Here is a 16,302-nt window from a genome sequence, read left to right on the forward strand (position 1 = left end):
GGTGCATGTCTAACATAGATATCAGAATAACAGGTAATACAGACTCTGCTTCATCTTGACTCACCAGTATGAGTTCACCTGTTTTCCAGTTCCATACAGCAAGCTCTGAAGTCTTGTCTTCAATTATAAACAAGATAACAAGGAACTCGCTACACGTTTGGATGCTAAGCTAAGATGGAAAGACCATGCTATAGCTAAAGGTGCAAGTCATGTTCTCCAGCTAAATGGCCCTATATGAAGAGATAGTCTAGTAGTCAAGATGTCTCCCAGGAGTCAGGAAGGACTAGGTTCAAATCCTCGTCCTGCCATAATTTCTATCTGGTTGGAGAGGCAGGAAGCTCTGGACTCCATGAAAGTTCTGTTGCCCAATTTGCCATTTGTTTGGCTGGGTCTGACATGGAGGATGGTAAGGGACCTTGGGCATAGAGGATAAGTTTAAAGATGAAAGAAAATAGTGGTGTATGAGCGTGCCATGATTTCAGCTTTCAATATTTGAAACATATTTCTGTTTTGACCATATGAGTCATTTGGTGACAGCCTTTTATTGTTGAAGTGAGAGCTCCAGCTCTGACATGCTAAAAAAGCGACCAGACTCATTATTTGATGGACAACTAGGTTGCGCACCTACCTAGTGCATAAAGCAATGATCAAATTTTCAGGCTTCATAAAACTTTCTTTGCCTCACAAAGAACTAAAGATAAAAATCCATAAACTAATGTTCTTGAATACCAAATTTACTGATGAGCAGCAAATTAGCTTTCAAGAACATTGACTTCACAGACAAATAATGACAGGACCATGATTAGAACCCAGGCCATCTGAGCTCTAATATGAACGTCTTTACCACTAGACCAACCAACTATGCAGTGAAAAGATCCAATTGTATCATGGTTCAAATTTGACTACCCAAGTCATGCTATGACCGCATGCTGCTTATGTAAGCAGTGTCACTGATTGATTTTTTTTTGGCCTCCATTAGACTTACTTGGCTTCAAATAGAGCTGTCACTTGAGGTATTTGAGCCCTATGAATGTGATGATAATACTTTTTTTGTTCTAAAAAATCATGTTCAAAAGTCATGGATGTCTGTAATGCTGAGGTCCCCAACCTAAGGTCGATTTTTTCAGGCCATATGACTCACATGGCTCGATATCAGGCTCATTAAAAAGGTGATCAATCGATATATATTATATTCAGCAGCAACAGAAATTTGATAAGTCAAAGTATTGTTCTAAATTTGCCCCAAGTCCACCGCTTTTGCTTATGTAAGCAGTATCACCCCTGTCATGCTGCCTCATCCAATGATCGATTTTTTCAGCCTCCATTTGACTTGTATGGGTGCAAATAGCACTTGATACAGAGCTTATTGATGGATCTGAATGTGATGGCAATGCTAATTAGGTCTAAAAAAATCATGTTTCAGAGTCATGCTACCCCCTCCCCCTACCTACTCCACCAAGAGTCATGATTTCATGTCAATGCTGATGTACTGAAGGCTGTTCCTAGTGTCTAATGACAATACAAATAGATTGTGGATGGTTTCAGAGTGTTTTAAACCAATATGGAATGTGATGTATGAGTTTGCCTGATACCCCCCCTCAGAGATCAATTTTTTTAGGCATCACATGACTTGCCAGGATTCCAAGAGTATCCTTACTGGGGGCTATTGATTCCTCTGAACAAGATGGTCGAGCCCGTTTGTCCAGAAAAAATCAGGTTGTTGAGATACACATGATCCTCCTCCCCCCTCCTACTTCATATATCTTGTTATTATGTAAATACCAGTATATAAAAGGATGTTCCTACTGTTTTTCAATTATATGAATCAATTGAAGATGGTCCTAGAGTGTTTTGAACTCATCCTGAGAAAAATATGGAAGTTTTCCTGGTATTCTCCTCAAAGATCAATTTTTACAGGCTTCCCATGACTTGCTTGTGCTCCAAATGTATTTTTCCTAGGGCCTATTGAATGCCCTAAACAGGATGGTCAAGCCCGTTTGTCCAGAAAAAATCATGTTCTTGAGATACACATGGTCCTCCTCCCCCCTCCTACTCCATACATTCTGCTATTCTGGATTATGACCTAAGACCAATACTGTAAATGATGGTCCCAGTGTTTTTAAGGCCTAGGAATCGATTGGTGATGGTCCCAAACTCTATGGAGTGCAGGAATCATGAGATATGCTATATGTGCAAAAAAGTCAGTATTTTGGCAATATCTCCAGATCCCAACCGCCATTTTCTTTCATTCCAGGCTCATATTGATCCTTGGGCATTCCTCTAACATATGTACCAGCCCAAGAAGAGAACAAAATTTCAAACTTTGAAACCTATTTCTGTTTTGACCATATAAGTCATTGAATGTAATCTAACACCATTACTCACAATGCCTGCTAACCAAGCATATCAGCCCAACTACCTTAATCACAACCACCCAGCGCCCCAGCACTACCAACCGCTACCTCAATACAACTATGGTAACCAAGCGCACAATGCCGTTCTGCCAAATCAGGTGAGTGGCCAGTCTGCATATGCAGAACCACTCATATGTTCAGGCAGGTGCAGATGCAGGTGCAGGTACAAGGCCAGCTACAAGGCTAGGCGCAGGTACAAGGGCAAGCACAGGTACAAGACCAGCTATAAGGCCAGGTGCAGGTACAAGAGCAAGCAGAGATGGAAAATGACCCTGAGGAGAGGGTATTCGTGGTGACGGAGGAGGTGGAGGTGAGTGGATCCTACTGGTCCCCTCTGAGTCTCATGGGGATCTAGCGTTTATGGGCTTGGGCACTAACTATGGCTCGTGAGAACATCCGTAGAGTCAACCAAGGGCTGGGCAGCATGCGTCACCCAGCGCATGGAGAGATGACGTGCTATATGCTAGGATTACTTTTAGAATTTCGGTGGGCAGAGCTCAGGAGAGAATTGGACAAGTTGGTTGAGATAGAGTACGTTCTGGCATTGAGAAATCTGGGGGGTAGGAGGTGAAGGACATGGCAAAGGGGTAGGGTCAGGTGGCTGGTCACAAGGATATATTCAAATCACAAATCCCCACTCACATCATAGTTAAGATATCCACAAGCGCCAGCTAGAAGGTTTCATCTGATCAAGTGGATATAACAACCCAAATGTTAGGATTGGTTTTGTTGATAACAGGTCCGATACCTTCCATGTCTGAATAATCGCTATCTTCCTCCCAGGGCCCGAATTTGAGCTTGACTCCAATTCTGAGGTGAGAGGTGTCCCTGGGCGGCTGACTAGCAAAGCATATGTTAGTCGACCTTGTATTGGATCAAACAGATCGTAAATGTACATGTGCCTCATTGCCTGCATTTGGCAGGAATGAAGTGGGGATTTGCAGATGCCTGCTTACTCGCTCTAGCGAACATCTGTTGTGCACCCTGTCGCCTTCCAGTGCAGTAAATAAGTTGGACGAACCTAATACAACTGTCAGACTTGAACAAGGTAAGATTGGACGGGTTAGAACTAAATACAGGGGTAATAGAAGTTACAGGAGGTTAGTAATTAGTCAATTACAATGGTGTCTATGGCTTCTTCAATGGTCCGCAAGTCAATATGTGCCCAACGCCTGTCAAACATTTTCAGATCCTTCGCAATGTCCTCTGCTCTGACCCTGACACTCTTTCCTCTAATACCTCTTGCACACATGATATCTCGCACAGGTTGAGCGAGGAGGGCCGCAGTTACGGGAGTGTATGCCTCATCTTCCTTGTAATAAGGCAGATCTGACAAGTAAGCATCGTCCTCAGGAATCACGGACTTGGCAGCATCAGGTGATGAAAATATCGTGCTAGAGAGGGGAACATCAGATGGAGCCTGGGAGTTCGCTGTGTTGGTTACAGCGAAGTGGGATGGCGCTATGGACACAGATGCAGTTGGGGCATCCGAAAGTCCATCATAGAGTACTATACTTCCTCGTTCATAAAGCTGGAGTACTGCCCACATAAATAGCCTCTTCATCTTGGCGTGCGGGTGCTTAGAGCTAAAATGAGAGATGTTCGACTTCTGGGTCTGTCCTGCCTTCTCTCCCCCTGCGTCTGGTGGAGTGCGCTACCGCATTTCAGCATGGACTACCCGACTGGCAAGAAGGGCCAGCTCTGGGATCCGACGTAGATATGAAAGCGTAATGGGGCCAGATGTAGACTGCTCTGGTGTCTGCATCAGAAAAAATTGATGATAATCAAACTGAGGTACATCACCGGGCACATGTCGAAAACAATGCTGTAGATATAATTGAAAGGTTTCATCCATGAGGTCTGCCGTACGCAACTGAGATGGATGCCGAAACTGAGGGGGGTCCTACACAACCATGTTAGTGAGGAGTAGTATATGGCCAAGCACTTACTGTTGAACCAGGTATAACAAAACTTGATGACTTAGAGGCCGCACTATGCATCAGAGGAGAGGATGGCTCGCGCAATGGACACTTTGAGGGAATCAGCGACCGAGGGTGGACCTCAACCGGCATCGTGAATGGCTTTGGTACTGAGTATTTGGACTTGTGAAGTTCGACAATGGTAATGGCATGTGTCCATTGATTGTTTGTCGACTCACAGGCCTCTGAAGGGTCAGTTGAGAGTCAGAGAGACAAAAAGAACGCACTTATGGATTTGGCATTAATTTGTCACTGGCTATGGAATTCTGTGACTTTACCGATTACTTCTACAGGGTAGCCAATAGCAGTAGCAGGAGGCGGAGGAACTGGAACTGGAGAGGGAGTGGGGCGCCGTCTGCTTGACCATAAAGCTGCTCTTGCATTAGCATCCAGCTGGGCCAAGGGTCCGGGGTGACGAAGCATACAATCAATCACCTCCGTGGAATCATCAACTTTACAACAGGAATCAGTACTGATGCCACAGGGGAACTGTCAGCTCACCGGTGTACAGTGTTCCTTTCTCGCGCATGTCAATTCCTACCACCATGCCAACAATGTGCACAATTTGACAGGGAATATGTCCCAGCCAGTAAAAGCTGGATCTAGGTCCTGTAGTTGGTTGTTATTCAGTAAGCTTTTGGTTGGGATAGCAGAACTGACCTGTGCTAGTGCTTTCTCTCATCGAATAAACATCTCTAATGAAACATGGGGCCGTTGGTTGGGCTTTATGAGTCCACGCGCAGATGTCCTCTGCAGATGGAGAGCTCGTCTGGTTAGACTCTGAGTTGGACGAGGCTGATAGGGTTTTCAGTATAAGAAAATCTCTGGCATGAACATAACGACTCACATTCTAAAGTATTGGCATTGACATTGTTGCGCGCTACCTCTTGAAAACAAACCTGCTTGATTGGGCGTGCTTTATCCATGGTTAGTGTTACGACTGGGGTATGTCGAGCTGTCTTAGTCCGAGTGGACTGAGATTCGGCGAGACAGACGTGGTTCTTCTCTCGAATGAGAGTTCAAAGGTTTCTGGCTAAGGCAAGTATCGGCGACTTCCTTAGAATAGTGGTTCTTAGATAGCAAGGTTGGAGACCTTGCTAAAGGACTTGTTCCAGGTAAAACCCAGTAGATTAAAGTGAAGAACTACATGTGGTACGCTATGTGTCTATATAGCGAGAGTTCAAGCGGAGCTTGTAAATGCGTATCAAGATAGAAGGCGGACAGCCCGCTTGGTAAGTGATAAGAGATAAGAGATAGGAGATAGTAACCATGGTGTGGACAGCCCACTTTGATAAGAGATAGTCGGCTAAACATAGTGATGGTTACTGGTATGGAAGGTTATCTTGGCGATGATATGAGTAAGGGTCTGAAAAGTGATTGGTCGTTCGTTAAGGGCCGTATCCATGTACCATTGTCCGGTAACAAAGGAGAAACGAAGAGAATGAATATACCGTAACATTACCCCCGCGTTATGGTCGATGTCACCGGCATCGACATCACTAGTTGTCCTGGTTTGCATAGTAGATGGGGTCGGCGTCGGCATTGTGGAATTCCAATTCCTCCGGCTGTACCAAGTACTCCCTATTGGCACGCTCTAGATCCTCCTCTTCTTTCTTGTCTTTCTCTGCTTCCCACGCGGCTAACGCTTCGTAGAAGCCTTTGTCAGTATATACCAACGGGAATGCTGGTTTGTTGGTGTCAAAGGGGCAGTAAATGGAGAAGTGCCCGGGTTTCGTGTCACCACAGAAGCAACAAAAGTATAGGGGGCAGTTCTTATGCTTGTGACCGAGCTTCTTACAGAGTCGGCAGATGAAGTTGGCGTCAGCGATAGTGCCGACGATCTGTTTTAACGAGGGGGATCTGATGGAGATACTGGTGGAGGTGATAGTGGAGGGTTCTTTGGTGAGGTCGATGACCTCACGCTTCTTTCCTTTGGATGCTTTGTTCTTGGTTACGCCGTGAATGGCGGCTCCGCCGCGGAGGTTTCTTCTCTGGACCTTGCTGGGTGCTGGGACAGGTACGGTGAAGGTTCAACGATACAGCAAGGCACAAACAATGCTCCTGACTGTACCTATAAATGTTGTAAGGTCACGCGTTGCCTAGTCTGCTATACTTGAGACGACAAGTGCGTTCGACCCTAAAGGGGAAGCGAGTGCAGCAAGGATCTAGAGGTATGCGCTGAAAGCGCTACTGGTTGGCCAATGCAAAGCGCGAGAAAGCGCAGGTGCGCGCAAGGCGCGGGAATGCGCGCGTGTATGGCGCGAAGCACGGGAAAGCGTGCGCGTGTATACAGATATGAGAGAGAGTAAGAGTGAGTTTGCTTAAGAGATGATATGATGTAAGACAAGAGAAGAGAGATGCGAGGTGTAAACAAATAGATTTCTACTATGTTCTGCTAGGTGAATAGTGGGTAATAACCAGTAAGTCCTCTGTCATTCTGGTGGGAGAGTAAGTTTTTTTTTTTTCATAGTATGTACTGCTGGCGCTTAAGTATGGCGCCTAAGCGCTGTCATGCGGAGCCGAAGCGCTACCGAGTAAGGTATGTAAAGATATATGTAAGTAAGGGTCCATGATAAAAATAAAGATGGAACGATAAGCAAATGTGAGAAATGGAAATATACGCACTAGGGAACTTGGTGGACAGTGGATGGATGCTTCTGGATGGCTGGCGCTATAGGGCGCTCAAGCGCGGGAAAGGTACGCGCGCATGGCGCGCATTGCGCAGGAAAGCTGCGCCTCATATAGAGATAGCTGTGGGTAGCACACAGAGTGATGCTACAAGTTCGTGCCATGTACTCCCCAGTGAAAACTGCCATATTGCACAATGAGAGGCATGAGTCTCTACATCTCCCAGGGACTTAAATTCTGAGTGTCCCCACTCAGCGCGTGTGTGGTGAGGATCTCGAGTGATAGTATGCGAGTACGATGCATGTACGATGCTTGGGTTGTTGGGCGATGAATGCGCACGCGTAGGAATGTATCACATGGTATGCACAAAGCGCGGGAATGCGCAGGTGCGCGTGAGGCGCGAAGGTGCGGGAAAGTGCGCGCGCATATGCGCTCGAGGCGTGGGAATGCAGCATAGCATGGCGAATTGCAAGGGTGACTCTGGTGTGAATAATGCACCATGGGTGTGAGGCGATGATGTGAGAGTGATATGGCTGTGGTGTGCGAAGCGTGGGTGAGGCGCGCGCGTATGGCGTGAAGCGTGGGAGAGTGCGCGCGCATAAGGCGCGAGAACATGCGTGAGTGTTGCATGCGCTGCATTCTGTGGGGGCGCAAGGGGCTGTTGCACAATGATCTCTGAGTCCAATATGCGTGCATGAGCATGATGCAAAGTGGCGCGGTCCAAGAGCGATCCAATCCATGTCCAAACCAAGTCCTGCTAGGTGCGCTAAATATTAGGTGCTAAAGGTTTGAACAGCATGAGTAAAACTTTATGCGAAAATATGAAGAGAAAACAGTAAACTTTGCGGATGTCCTATCCGACTTGTCTTCTTCGTGCGGCTGTCGACATCTACACCTTCCTATGAGCAAGGCGCGGGAAGCGCGCGCGCACGTGAGGCGCATGGGTGCGGGAAGATTGCGCGCATATGTGCGCGTTCTAAGGTAAAAAGAGCATGGTGCCGCGTCATGCGTGCGAAGAGAAAATAATATCCTATTGAGCTAGGCGGGCACAATCTAAGGTTGTTTTGGTGTTTTTTTTTCTTCTATATTCTTCTAGGCGATCCCTATATGCATATATATCTGTGTGTTATTAGTCCTTTGGATGGTGTTATAATGAGAGAAAATAAAAATGAAAGAGCACTGGACGAAACCCAGGGTAAAACGAACGGTATCCTATGAAACAGCAATGGTATGTGTTTTTCTTTGGTGCGCAGCTGAAGCGCTTGAAGCGCGTGGTGTGTGTGGCATAGGCGAGGGTCAGAAGGCGCAAGGCTGGCGCGCTTGGGGTGCTTGGTTCCTCTTCATCAAGCCTTTTTGATTGTGACTCCGAGGCGGGCTAGTAACTGGCAAAATGAATTCCTGCACAACGCGCTGCAGGTTGAAGGCGCGCCAATGGGAGGCGCTGCAAGGGGTGTAGAGGTGCTCTACAAGCTGATAGGATGCGCGCGATGTGCGCGCCTTGGGGCGATTTCGCGCGAATTCGATTATATTGGCCGAACACACAAGGAACGGCCATTTCTCTGCAAATGTGTTAGCGAGAGACATATATAGTTTGGAATTAGGCGCAAATGTTGCGCGAATGGGCTGTAAGGGTGGTTTATCAAGGCGCAATAGGCGCATAGGTGAAAGAGAATAGTGCACGTCAGGGTGTGCAGGAACGAAATTGACATGGTAAGCAAAAACATGAAGAATGCGAATAAATGTGGAAAGTGCGAAGTTGAAGATGATGATGGGGGAGTTAGGCGCATATGTATGTGTCCGGCGCGCGCCTAAGTCGCGCCTGGATGGCTGATTGGAATATATTTTGTGTTGAATAACAGAAATGTGATTTAAAAGGGGAGAAACAATAGAAATGCGATAGTGTGAAAACTCTGCTAAAATTATGAATGCGCGAGGCGCGGGAATTACCGCGCGATGCGCGCGATCATGGCGCGTGAACAAGGGTTGGTGCGAAGATGAAATTAAAGTGTTTGGAATTCTCATATAGCTCCTTAAGAGCTTTAAACATGAAAGGGACAAAAAACGCGAAATGAGATGAGGGAAACTATACAATGCCTCTAGGCGCGCGCATTGCGCGTTCTCAGGCGCAATATGGTGCGCCTGAGTCATCCCAGGGTCGCCTGAGACATGCTCTGCTTAGTGGTTGGGCAGTGTGATGCACGGATGCTTTACTGGCAAGGGATAGTCACTAGAAGCAAAAAGCGCGATGTGCGCGTGATCGTTAGTGACAGATGGAATTACCAGAGGCAAAGTCTGGTTGACGCGAGGTGCAACTTGAGCCTCTGATGCGGTAGAAGGCTCCTCTATAGGCGCGCTAAGGTGCAATAGATGTTTAGGGTCATCCCTGACCTCTGGCGATGTGAACGGCGATAGCGGTGACAGTGAAGGCGTGATTGGCAAGATTTCTTCCTTAAGCGATGCAATAGCGATAGGCGAGTGTGTTTCAAGCGATGGCGTAATAACTTCCACAATGGGCACGTTATTGTGCAATAGATGTTTAGAGTCATCCCTGACTATAGGCGATGCGATAGCGATAGGCAAGCGTGATTTGAGTGGTGCATTGGTGTGCAATAGATGTTTAGAGTCATCCCTGACTAATGGCGATGCAATTGCGATAGGTAAGTGTGATTTGAGTGGTGCATTGGTGTGCAATAGATGTTTAGAGTCATCCCTGACTAATGGCGATGCGATTGATGCTGACATGGGCAGCAAATGCGAATTGTCAGCGTGAAAAACAGGGGAAGAAAGAGATGATGATGGGGGCAAAGAGGCGCCTGCAGTGCGCTTCTGGTTGCGCTTCGCGGGCGCGCGCTTGAGTTTGTGATCTAAAGCGATGCAGTCTGGTATAGCTTTGTATGCTGGCGCAGTTGATGGTTCAGGTGAGCGTGAGTCGCGCGAAGGCGTGGGAAAATCGTGCGCGCGAGGCGCAAGAATAGGAACTGGTGGCCTTTTGTCAAGTACAACATCTGAGGATGCGCGATAGAAGAGTCCAGCTGTCACACTAGCGCTAGTGGATATATCCTGTGTTGCGTGGCTCGTGTAGTATTGATCTTTGCGCTTGGTTACCATGGCTTGCACCGGTGCTTGCGCTGGCGCGGTCGCTGGGACTAAGTTCGCAAATGGCACTACTACAGGCGCGTTAACTGGCGCGCTTGGCGCGGGAAAAGCGCGCGCAGGTAATAGGAACTGTGCAGCTGCAAAGACGTCCATGAACGGATATGGGTCATGTGGATAGTGGTCAGGGAACTTGATCATAAGGCGCAAGTGAATTTGCGGCTGAGCATCTCTAGGGATTCCTTCCATGAATAAGCGGTCGTGTTCGGCCTTTCCAATACGGTCTTCATCCATAAGTGGCTGCATAACCTTCCTGAATGCACGCAAGTAATTGCTTAGTTCGGTGCAAGAGGGCATAGGTTTGTTAGCGTATTCTCGCGCGATGGCACGTAAGTCCGCGAGTGCGTAGCGTCTCTTGCCATCCCATCCTGGATACATTACCTTCACCTCATCTAAGAAGGCGTCGTAATCGCTTACTGCCGCTTCAGGCATGCCTCCCCATAGTTCTCGATCATCGCGTTCAAGGTAGCGAATAATACCTTTGATGCGGTCGAGTCCTTGGAGTCCTGCTTCATCAGCGAGCTGCTCATATGCGTCAATGAACTCGGCGAGGTTGTCTGTAGTGCCATCGAATTTGGGCGCGTTTGTTGTGCCACGGATGGGCATTCTATAAGGCATTGAAGCGCAAGAAAGGCGCGCGCGTGAGGCGCGAGAATGCGTGACTAAGGATGGTTAGCTTGTGAAAATGCAAAGAGATTGACCTATATGTGCTAAATGGCGCTAAGTGCAAAGGTGCACGGAACTAGATCTTGCTGACTGTTCCCCTCGCGGTGGGCTCCAGTTGAAGGTACAACAATTCAGATGGTGAGTCTGAACAATGTTGGGTCTTGCAGAACCTAGCTGCTATTCGACCCTAAAGGGTTTCTGGACCAGGCTCAAGGCTCAGAGAAGAGGAAATATGATAGAAACTTGCTGAATACTCAGACTCATAGTAGAACTGGTGAAAAGGTAACTTGATTATGTAAGCTACAAAAGTGCAAACATAACACTAAGGTAAAAACAGTCTCTGCAAGCCCAGCCAGAAATGAATCCCTACAACGTGGTTGCAGGAGAGTCGGAGGGCATCGTTCTCAATCTGGGCAAATTTCTTCTTCGAGACGTTGGGTGGCTCTAATGATATGGATGTAGGTGGCAGCGACTCCAGCTGGCACTGCTGGTTGGTTGTTGAGATAGGTTTCGATTTCGAGGGCGTGGGCGACGGAAAGGATGGTGGTTTCGACAATGACGTCGTCTTCAATGCTGACAACGTTGTCGGCAAAAGGGGATTCGCAGAGGCTGATGGAGGAAACATTGGACTCAGTAGGGGAAGTAGTTTGAGAGGACATGTTTTTATGGCGGTGGGGACTGGTCGATTTAGTTCAATCTGTGCCTCTTCTTATAGGCGGAAAGTAGGCCCCCGGCGTTTTCCATGTTCTCCGCTGGAATCCATTCGTTGCTTCCAGAAGAGTATCCTTTCCAAGATACGAGATAGCGTCTTCGTTTACCCGTGCCCTTATGACTCAGGACGGCTTCGACTTCATATTCCTCCGATTGATTGACTATATCTGGAGGTGGTTCTTCATAGTTCGGTCCATGAATCCCTGTCTCCTGATAGGAGGATAGTTCGGAAGCATGGAACGTGGGATGGACCTTCCATTGTTCAGGAAGTTTCAGGGTGAACGTGATGGGTGATAGGACTGCAGTTATGGAGAACGGTCCGTGCCGTTTGGGCGCAAGTTTCCTGGATGGGAGAGTGGTCATGAGATTAGTTGCAGATAGCCAGACCTTATCTCCTATCTTCCACGGTTGGTACTTCTTTCCGTGCGTCCTTTCTGCCATTCGTTGCATGGCGATATTGTGGCAAGAGATGGCTTCTTCCCTGATCTTTTGGAGGGTGCGAACCCTTTCTTCTACGGCAGGGGTATCTGATGATAGTAGTATGTGGGGAATACCGCGAGGTTCGTATCCCATCATGAGGAAGAACGGTGATGCGTTCCTTGCTTCATGTCTTCGGTGGTTGTGTACAAATTCGGCGAGGGGTAGATGGTCTGACCATTCATAGGGGTTACTCCTGCAGTATATTCGGAGGTATGTTTCTATCTCTTGATTGAGCCGTTCGGTCTGACCGTTGGTCTGAGGATGATACGCCGTGGAGGCAGCGATCTGATATCCTAGGAGGCGTGCTAATTCTCTAGAAAACTTTGAAACGAACTGAGGACCTCTGTCAGAGATTACTTTTTCGTGGAGTCCGAAACGTTTGAATACGTTTTTGAAAAATAGTTTAGCCACTCCTTCAGAGGAGATGTTCTTGTTGCAGGGAGAAATAATCACCCCCTTCGTAAGGCCATGGTCTACCACGACCATGAGAGAGTCAAAACCGTTGGAAATGGGGAGGTCAGTGACGAGGTCAACGGAGACCTGGGAAAAGGGGCGAGTGGCAGAGGAGGGGATGGGGACAAGGGGCGGTGAGACAGGGTGAGTGTTGGCTTTCATTTGCTGACATAGAGCACATCCAGTGACATAGGAGCGAATAAAGGTGCCCATGGCAGGCCACCAGTAGTCACGTTTGACAAGTTCTTCGGTTTTAAACCGCCCAGGGTGACCGGCGGTGGGATGGTCATGGTGACGGAGTAATATGGTCATCCGGTGCGGCGGTGGGACATAGGCGCGAGATTTATAATAGAGCACCCCGTCCGATATTTTCCAGTCTGAGAGGGCCGATTTCATAGGGGGCAGGCAAAGTCCATCCAAAGTGTCACTGGCGACGGAGAAAATGGGATCATCCAGGGAGTTCTTGGCGAGAGCGACGGACAATTCGTCATCGAGCAACCGTATAAACATGGAGTCTGGAAGGAGCACGCGATCTTCATTGTCATGTTCCCCGAGACCGTGATCCGGGCGTCGAGAAAGTGCGTCGGGCGCAGCAAGTTTCGTTCCAGGAACGTGGTGCAATTCAAGATCATAATTGGACAAAACGAGCTGCCAACGCGCTTATCTTCGTGAGAGTTTCTGTGCTTTTGAAAAGTAAAGGAGGTTCAAATGATCGGTGAAGACGAGAATGGGGTGGGGGTTTCCTTCTGGATAATGGCGCCATCCATTGAGAGCACGAATTATAGCGAGCAATTCGCGGTCGAAGATCTCGTAGTTGCGTTCAGTGGGGTTGAAGGACTGAGAAATATATTCACAGGGGTGATAGACGCCATTTTCGTCCGTCTGGAGGAGTACGGCCCCGGTTGCTACCAGGGAGGCATCTGTGGCAAGGGCAAATTGTCGTGTAGGATCAGGGTTACGTAGCACCGGTTTTGTCGTAAAACATCGTTTGAGGTTATCGAACGAGGTCTGGGCGTCATGGGTCCAGGCGAAGACTTGATCTTTTCGAGTGAGATTGATAAGTGGCCGGGCGATATCAGAGTAGTGGGATACAAACGCTCTGTAAAAGTTGCAAAATCCGAGAAAGGAGCGAACATCTTTTACGGAAGTTGGGATAGGCCAATCCTTTATCCCGTCGACTTTGGCGTGTTCCATTGCTACTTCTCCAGGACGAATAACCATCCCAAGGTACTCTACTTCTTCTGCGTCGAAGGTACACTTTTCGGGTTTGACAAACAGTTGTTCGCGACAGAGTATCTCCAATACTCTTTTCGTTCGTTCGCGATGTTCAGCGAGGTTGGAAGAGAAGATGAGCAGGTCATCCATATATATGATGATCCATCCTTCGTTGATCTCGTTCTGAAAACGATTGTTCATATAGGATTGGAAAGTGGCGGGAGAGTTGGTTAAGCCAAAGAACATTACAGTGGGCTCGAACAGGCCTTCTTCAGTAGTAAAAGCCGCTTTCCATCTATCGTCAGGGTGGATTCTGATATTGTTATAGCCGGAACGTATATCGATCTTCGTAAAATATTTGGCCTTGTAGAGTCGTTCTATAAGAGTTTTGGGAAGCGGGAGCGGGTATTGGTTGCGCACGGTCCAATCATTGAGGTATCGATAGTCTTGGCAAGGGCGTAACTCTCCGCTCTTCTTTCCTACAAAGAAAAATCCACTGGCTTGCGGGGATTTCGAAGGTACAATAAACCCTTTCTCCGTGTTTTCTGCGATAAAGGTTTTCACCGCTTCTCTTTCTTTTCCTGATAGTGGGTAGATTTTTGACGTTCTTGGCATGAATCCAGGCTTCAGGTCGATTCGATGATCAATACCAGGCCGTTCCGGTGGTAGCCTATTGAGACCGTCTTTCGCAAAAATATCAGCATAGGTATGCAGGTAGGAGGGAACGAGTTCTTCAAAACTCTTCTTCATCTTTTCTTTCTCCCCGGCCATAGCAAATTCCTGGGCCTTATTGCTGGTTTTCGAATATCCTTGCTCCTGCTTTGACGTACCGTCTTTGGTGAGAGGAGTGTCAAAAGAGATGTCGGAGATTATTCTAACTTGAGAACCGTCAGGGGAGTATTCGATCAAGACATCTTCATCGTTTAGGGGATAGAGGGAGGGGTCGACCACTGGAGGTGCATAGTTTTCGGACCATACATCTTCCTTGGTATCGTAGTCCGGTCCATCTTGATCCGGTACGAGGCGGGGAAGTTCTTCGTCAGTAACTTCTTCGACAGAAGCTCGTGGATAGACGGGGTTTTTCTTTAATTTGGAATTTTTCCATTCATGGGACAGCTCTTTCTCTGCAGGAGTGGGGGAAGGGAACAGCAGCGGCAGATTGCGCTGCTTCCTAAGATGATCGATGTTTCTTTCGATCTCGAGTGATCGTTCGTTCGGTGTGAGAGATAGTTCTTTGTTCGTCCAGTTGATTGACGGGTTTAGTGCTTTCAACCATGGGAAGCCAAGTAGAATTTTGTCTTTCTTCGAGAGCTTGGTTATGTTGAACTTTCCTATCATGGTTCTTCCGTCAATTTTGACGATGAGGACGCAGTAGCGAGAGATGAGTCCCCCTCTAGCATCAGATCCGTCTGCGGTTATAACGGGAAATGGTTTCGAGAGTTTATGGGTCTTGATTCCGTGGAGCTTGCAGAATTCCTTGCTGATGAAGGTTCCGCTTGCTCCGGAGTCGATAACCATTGAGGTTTCGATGGTTTTGTTACGCTTGGTGGAAATAATAGTGGCAGGGACGCGAAGCTCTTTCTTATTTCCAAGTGATTGTACAAGCTGTATTGAGACAGGAGGTACTGACATCGATGCAGTCTCCTTTCCTAAAAATCCATCTCCACGAACCGTCGGTTTACCTCTTCGTCATCACTACTTTCTTCTTCTTTTTTGACCTTCCTCCGGATAGGCATTTTCTGTTTTCTATCTTCCCTAGGGTGGAACGTGGTATCATTGGCACGATGGCCCGTCTGGTGGCATTTGAAGCAGCGTCCTTCTTTGGGGTGTCTCTTTACTTCGAATTCGGAGAGCTGATCTATCTCCATGGCGTCGCTTCTGCGGGGGGTGAAGTGGCGATCCCCGTACTTCTTCTTCTTATGCTGGTAGTGCGCGGGATTTTCTCGTTTCTGTATGGCTCTCAACCTCTGGAAGGCATTATCTAGGTTGATGCATGTTGCGATGACAGTTTCAAATCGTCTAGACTTTCTCCCGTGTGGTAGAGGTTGTTGCGAAGTCCTACGTCGAGACCTTCACGGAAGAACTCTACTTTGGTGACGTTCTCGGTTATTCCTGCTTTATGGGCTAGGAGGCGGTAGTTGGAGATATACGTGTGGAGGTCTCCTTTCATTTCAAGGGCTCATACTTTAGCCATGGCCGTTCCGGCAGGGTCTATAGCTCCAAAGGCTTCTTTGAATGCGACTTTGAATTCATCCCAGGTGCCGTACCCAATGAGATTTCCTGCGGTATTCTTCAGCTTGGCATTCTGGGCGGTCTCCATGAAGTCTTCTTTCCAAGCGGCAGCATTGCCCTTGGTCATAAACGAGAGTGCGAAGATTACTTTCTTCTTGTCACTGTCGTAGATCTTATCGTTGATATCTAAATACGCATTACAGTTCAGCATGAACCTGTGCGATTCATCGCGATCTCCATCGAATTCGGGGGGAGAACCGATCTTGATTTCTATTTCTTTGGTAGTGGTCGCCATTGTATTCAACGGTGGTATCGGCGGTAGCGCGCCTAGGTTCAAAGCTCCGATCAAAGGAGTTAACAAAGTCGTGGTG

At 47.7% G+C, this 16,302-nt stretch overlaps 1 protein-coding gene across 1 annotated transcript; it reads right to left on the reverse strand.

Moving 5' to 3' along the window:
* Positions 1–3,522: 3,522 nt before the first annotated feature.
* F5147DRAFT_773827 (uncharacterized protein) lies at positions 3,523–5,319 on the reverse strand (the record flags this gene model as incomplete). The annotated part of the gene is made up of 7 exons (XM_041441518.1): positions 3,523–4,068; positions 4,093–4,317; positions 4,364–4,578; positions 4,672–4,845; positions 4,895–5,002; positions 5,054–5,188; positions 5,241–5,319. The coding sequence occupies 7 exons, from the start codon at positions 5,317–5,319 to the stop codon at positions 3,523–3,525; spliced, it is 1,482 nt and encodes a 493-aa protein (XP_041292765.1).
* Between the last annotated feature and the right edge of the window lie 10,983 nt (positions 5,320–16,302).

This window comes from Suillus discolor, assembly GCF_016758755.1.
Source record: "Suillus discolor strain FC423 chromosome Unknown F5147scaffold_28, whole genome shotgun sequence".
In the NCBI taxonomy this organism is placed as follows: Eukaryota; Fungi; Basidiomycota; class Agaricomycetes; order Boletales; family Suillaceae; genus Suillus; species Suillus discolor.